This window comes from Chelonoidis abingdonii, chromosome 1 (genome assembly GCF_003597395.2).
Source record: "Chelonoidis abingdonii isolate Lonesome George chromosome 1, CheloAbing_2.0, whole genome shotgun sequence".
NCBI lineage: Eukaryota > Metazoa > Chordata > Testudines > Testudinidae > Chelonoidis > Chelonoidis abingdonii.
This window is the reverse complement of record NC_133769.1, coordinates 369,742,329-369,746,282: the sequence shown is the minus strand read 5'-3', so window position 1 is coordinate 369,746,282 and position 3,954 is coordinate 369,742,329. Positions and strand designations below refer to the sequence as shown.

Sequence of the window (3,954 nt, the reverse complement as noted above, 5' to 3'; positions counted from 1 at the left end):
ATTCACATGCATCTGATGAAGTGGGTATTCACCCATAAAAGCTCATGCTCCAAAACATCTGTTAGTCTATAAGGTGCCACAGGATTTTCTGCTGCTTTTACAGATCCAGGCTAACACGACTACCCCTCTGATACTATCTCTGGACTTGATTATCACTTAAATAATTTGGTGCCATCTGCAAATGTTGCCACCTCACTGCTCAACCTCTTTCTAAATTGTTAATAACTACAAAATATTTACCATATTACTTGCTATAAAGTATGTAACCCCCCTATCTGTGCTTCTCGCCCTTCACAGGCACCTTGAGCACTGATCAACATGTTAACCACCTCATGGCAGATTTCAACCTCACTCACTCTGACCCATCAACAATCATCCTAATGGGCATCCCTGGCCTAGAAGCTGCTCACATTTGGATTTCCATCGCTTTCTCTATGCTGTACATAATCGGCCTGTTGGGAAATTTCATGGTTCTGTTTGTTGTAGGGAAAGAGCAGACCCTGCACAAGCCGATGTATCTGCTGCTCTGCATGCTGTCACTCACAGACATTGGCTCATCTACGTCCATCATGCCGATGGCACTATGTATATTTTGGTTCAATTTGAAAGGCTTTACAGTGGGTGGCTGCTTCACCCAGATGTTCGTCATTCACATGTTTTCTGTTATGCAGTCAGCCGTCCTCGTGGCAATGGCCTTTGATCGCTATGTTGCCATATGTAACCCTCTGATACACACCATCGTCCTCACCAATGCACGAATAGCAAAGCTAGGGCTTGTGGGTTTGATAAGAGCTGTTGTCCTCATGCTGCCCCTGCCTCTGCTTCTGAGCAGGCTTCCATTCTGTGCCAACCACATTATCCCCCACACGTACTGTGAGCATATAGCTATGGTGAAGATGGCATGTGTGGACACCACTGTCGACAGGATGTATGGCTTGGTGGTGGCATTTGTAATCTCTGGGTTAGATCTGATACTGTTTGTCCTGTCCTACAGTCTGATCATCAGGGCCATCCTCAGAATCTCCTCCAAGAAAGCCTATGAGAAAGCCCTGAACACCTGCACAGCCCACTTCTGTGTTATGCTGACATCTTTTACTCTCTTCTTTTTCTCTGCTCTGACACACCGGTTTGGTCAGCATGTCAGTCTCCATGTTCACATCATCTTGGTCAATCTCTTCTTCCTCCTCCCCCTGTACTCAACCCAATCATTTATGGGGTTAAAATGAAAGAGCTTCGTGACAAAGTGATTAAATACACCTGCAGAAGGTGATCTCTTGGGGACACTGACTGTAATCCTCTGTAACAAGGAGGGGAAAGGATATTTCCTCATTAATCAAGAGTACTTTGTCCCAGTTTGGCTGAGTGCAACCTTGTACAAATTCACAGTCTCAGAACTTCCTCACACTAAAAGTCTTATCATCCCATCACCAAGCACTGCTCTCTCCGTAGCTGAGTTCCCTCCCTCTGATCATCACCTGACCCCTTTCAGCATCACCCATCTCCACACACCCTGTCACTTGGCCTTTCCGTGAATTCCAGACTACCAGAACATTCTGCAGCTTTTTGAAGCAAGGGGCTTTGCATTAGCCCTTTGTGAACAGGGTTCGTGATCAGTTTGAGAAACTCAAGCTCTGCTTTCAGAAAGCCAAAGACAAGGAGAAAAACTACAATGCTGAACTTCTTTTTCATATGTGCAGTGATCCAGGAGTAAAATTTTTCTGATTTTGCTATGTCCAGTAATTCAGGAAGCCTGGAGGATAAACCAAATGTTTTAGTTGGAAAGTGATAATACAGGAAAGCTGCTGCAGTTATTAAGAACATTCTTGTTGGTGAGAGTTGTGAAACTATGTATTTTTCAGACCGCAACTGCTGTATTTAAGTATGATCACAACCGTTGAGTCAAATTACTCACGAGATTGCATAGTTGCTTTCCAGTTAGAGCTTTCAAAACAGACACTAAGTGTTCACATTTTTGAAGATGTCAAAAAAGGTGTCGAGATTTCATGTTGGAGTTTTTGCAACAGATGAAACAGAGATAGCCACAAAATGTCGAGATGATTGAATTGTTTGCAGTACTAAGTCCTTCTACTGCGCTCAGCTTGGCATGACTTAGATTGTCTGATATTTCATTTTTTTCATTGGTTTGTGGATACTTTAGACAGTTGAAGCAGCAGCAGCTGCAGGTTGTTGCCTTTGATTCACTGGCCTTATGTTCAGGAAAACCAAGTTGAGCAGTTTGGGGTTTAAGCTCTCGAACACCTGGATTCTGCTGAGGACAAAGACTTTAGTGAACTTGGCTTGTTTGCTCTTTCATTACTCTCGCTACCTTTTAGCAACACTGCAGTTGAATGATTGTTTTCTCAGATCAATTTGACAGAAACAAAATTGTGCAAGATACTAGAGAAACTTTTAGAAAATATTTTTATTAAGGAGTGGATGCAACAACAACAAAATCTGTTATGAACTGTTTGCACCAACGAAAGGAATTATTGCGCTGGTCACCGCTGATATGTAGGACCAGCAGCAGTTGTATTCTACTCCCAACAAAGACAGTGAGGATGAAATGTTGCCCTTTAGAAACTAACAATAACAAACAAATTTAACTCAAAATATGGACATTTTATACTAGCTACCAACCCTCATTCGGGATACAAGTACCAGTATTGGGGTTTTGATTTTGAATTTCACTGTCATCTCACAGCTTTGTGGTTAATGTGGATCAACTCCTGCTGGTGATTGTAGATTTTTTTTTAAAAAATCTTATCTGTACAAGGTATGTAATGAAATCTTCCATTTCTTTCTTGATGTTGTAACGGCCTTCGCCGCGGCTCAGCCCCGGGTCGCAGGGGCTGAGCGAATGGAGTCTGTAGTCCAAGCCCTTAGGTAAGACGGGGCAACGAACAACAGGTTAGGGGCTCTGGCCCTTCGGGACAGGGCAGGGCTACCCACAGTCTAGGGGCTCTGGCCCTTCGGGGCAGGGCAGAGCTACACACAGTCTAGAAGCTCCGGCCCTTTGGGGCAGGGCAGAGCTACACACAGTCTAGAGGCTCTGGCCCTGTGAAGCAGGGCAGAGCAATACGCAGTCTAGGGGCTCTGGCCCTTTGGATCAGGGTAGAGCAATAGGCAGTCTAGGGGCTCTGGCCCTTCGGGACAGGGCAGAGCTACACACAGTCCAGGGGCTCTGGCCCTTCGGGGCAGGGCAGAGCTACACACAGTCTAGAGGCTCCGGCCCTTTGGGGCAGGGCAGAGCGACAAACAGTCTAGAGGCCCCGGCCCTTTGGGGCAGGGCAGAGCAAGGGACAATTGGAGGTGATCAAGTTCAGCAAAGGAAGGGGGGAGTCTGCCACCCTTAAGGGGTGGCAGGGGGAACGCAGGCCCTCCCACTCCGCTGCGTTCCAGCCCGGGGCCCTAGTAGCGGCGCGTCGCCGTAAGCGGGTCAGTGGGGATCCCGGCCAGAACACACTGACCGGGTGAGCAGCAGGGTTCCCACCGAAACACCGACCGGGGGTCAGTGGGATCCTGGCCGACGCACACGACCATCGGCTCGGGGCCTTCTGCGGCCTGACTGTGGTCAGCCGCCCCGGGCTGCTTCAGCTCCCCTCCCGGTACCTGCCCTTCGCTGGGGTCGTCCAGGGGTTCCAGACCATCGGTTCTCAGCTGGCTCGCAGCAGGGGGTCCAGTCCAGTCCTCGGGGTACCGGGTCCAGGCAGTCTGGTCTCAGGGTACCGGGTCAGGCGGTCCGGTCCAGTCGCTCCGCAGGCGGAGCGTCCGCGGGCCGGGCCCGCCGCTCTGGGTGCTGGCCCAGGGGAGGCAGGCCAGGGCCCTCCGGATACCGACGAGGGGTAAGCGGGCCAGCGGAGCTCGGCACCCACGTCTGCCTCTCCGGCGCCTCCTCTAACTGAGGGCTGGGACCGGGGTTTTATACTTCCTGTCCCGCCCCTGACTTCCTGGGGG

At 49.3% G+C, this 3,954-nt stretch overlaps 1 protein-coding gene across 1 annotated transcript; it reads left to right on the top strand.

The window, feature by feature from the left end:
* Window positions 1–332: 332 nt before the first annotated feature.
* On the top strand, window positions 333–1,226 carry LOC142046384 (olfactory receptor 52P1-like). Its single transcript, XM_075063035.1, has one exon. The coding sequence runs from the start codon at window positions 333–335 to the stop codon at window positions 1,224–1,226; it is 894 nt and encodes a 297-aa protein (XP_074919136.1).
* Window positions 1,227–3,954: the final 2,728 nt, after the last annotated feature.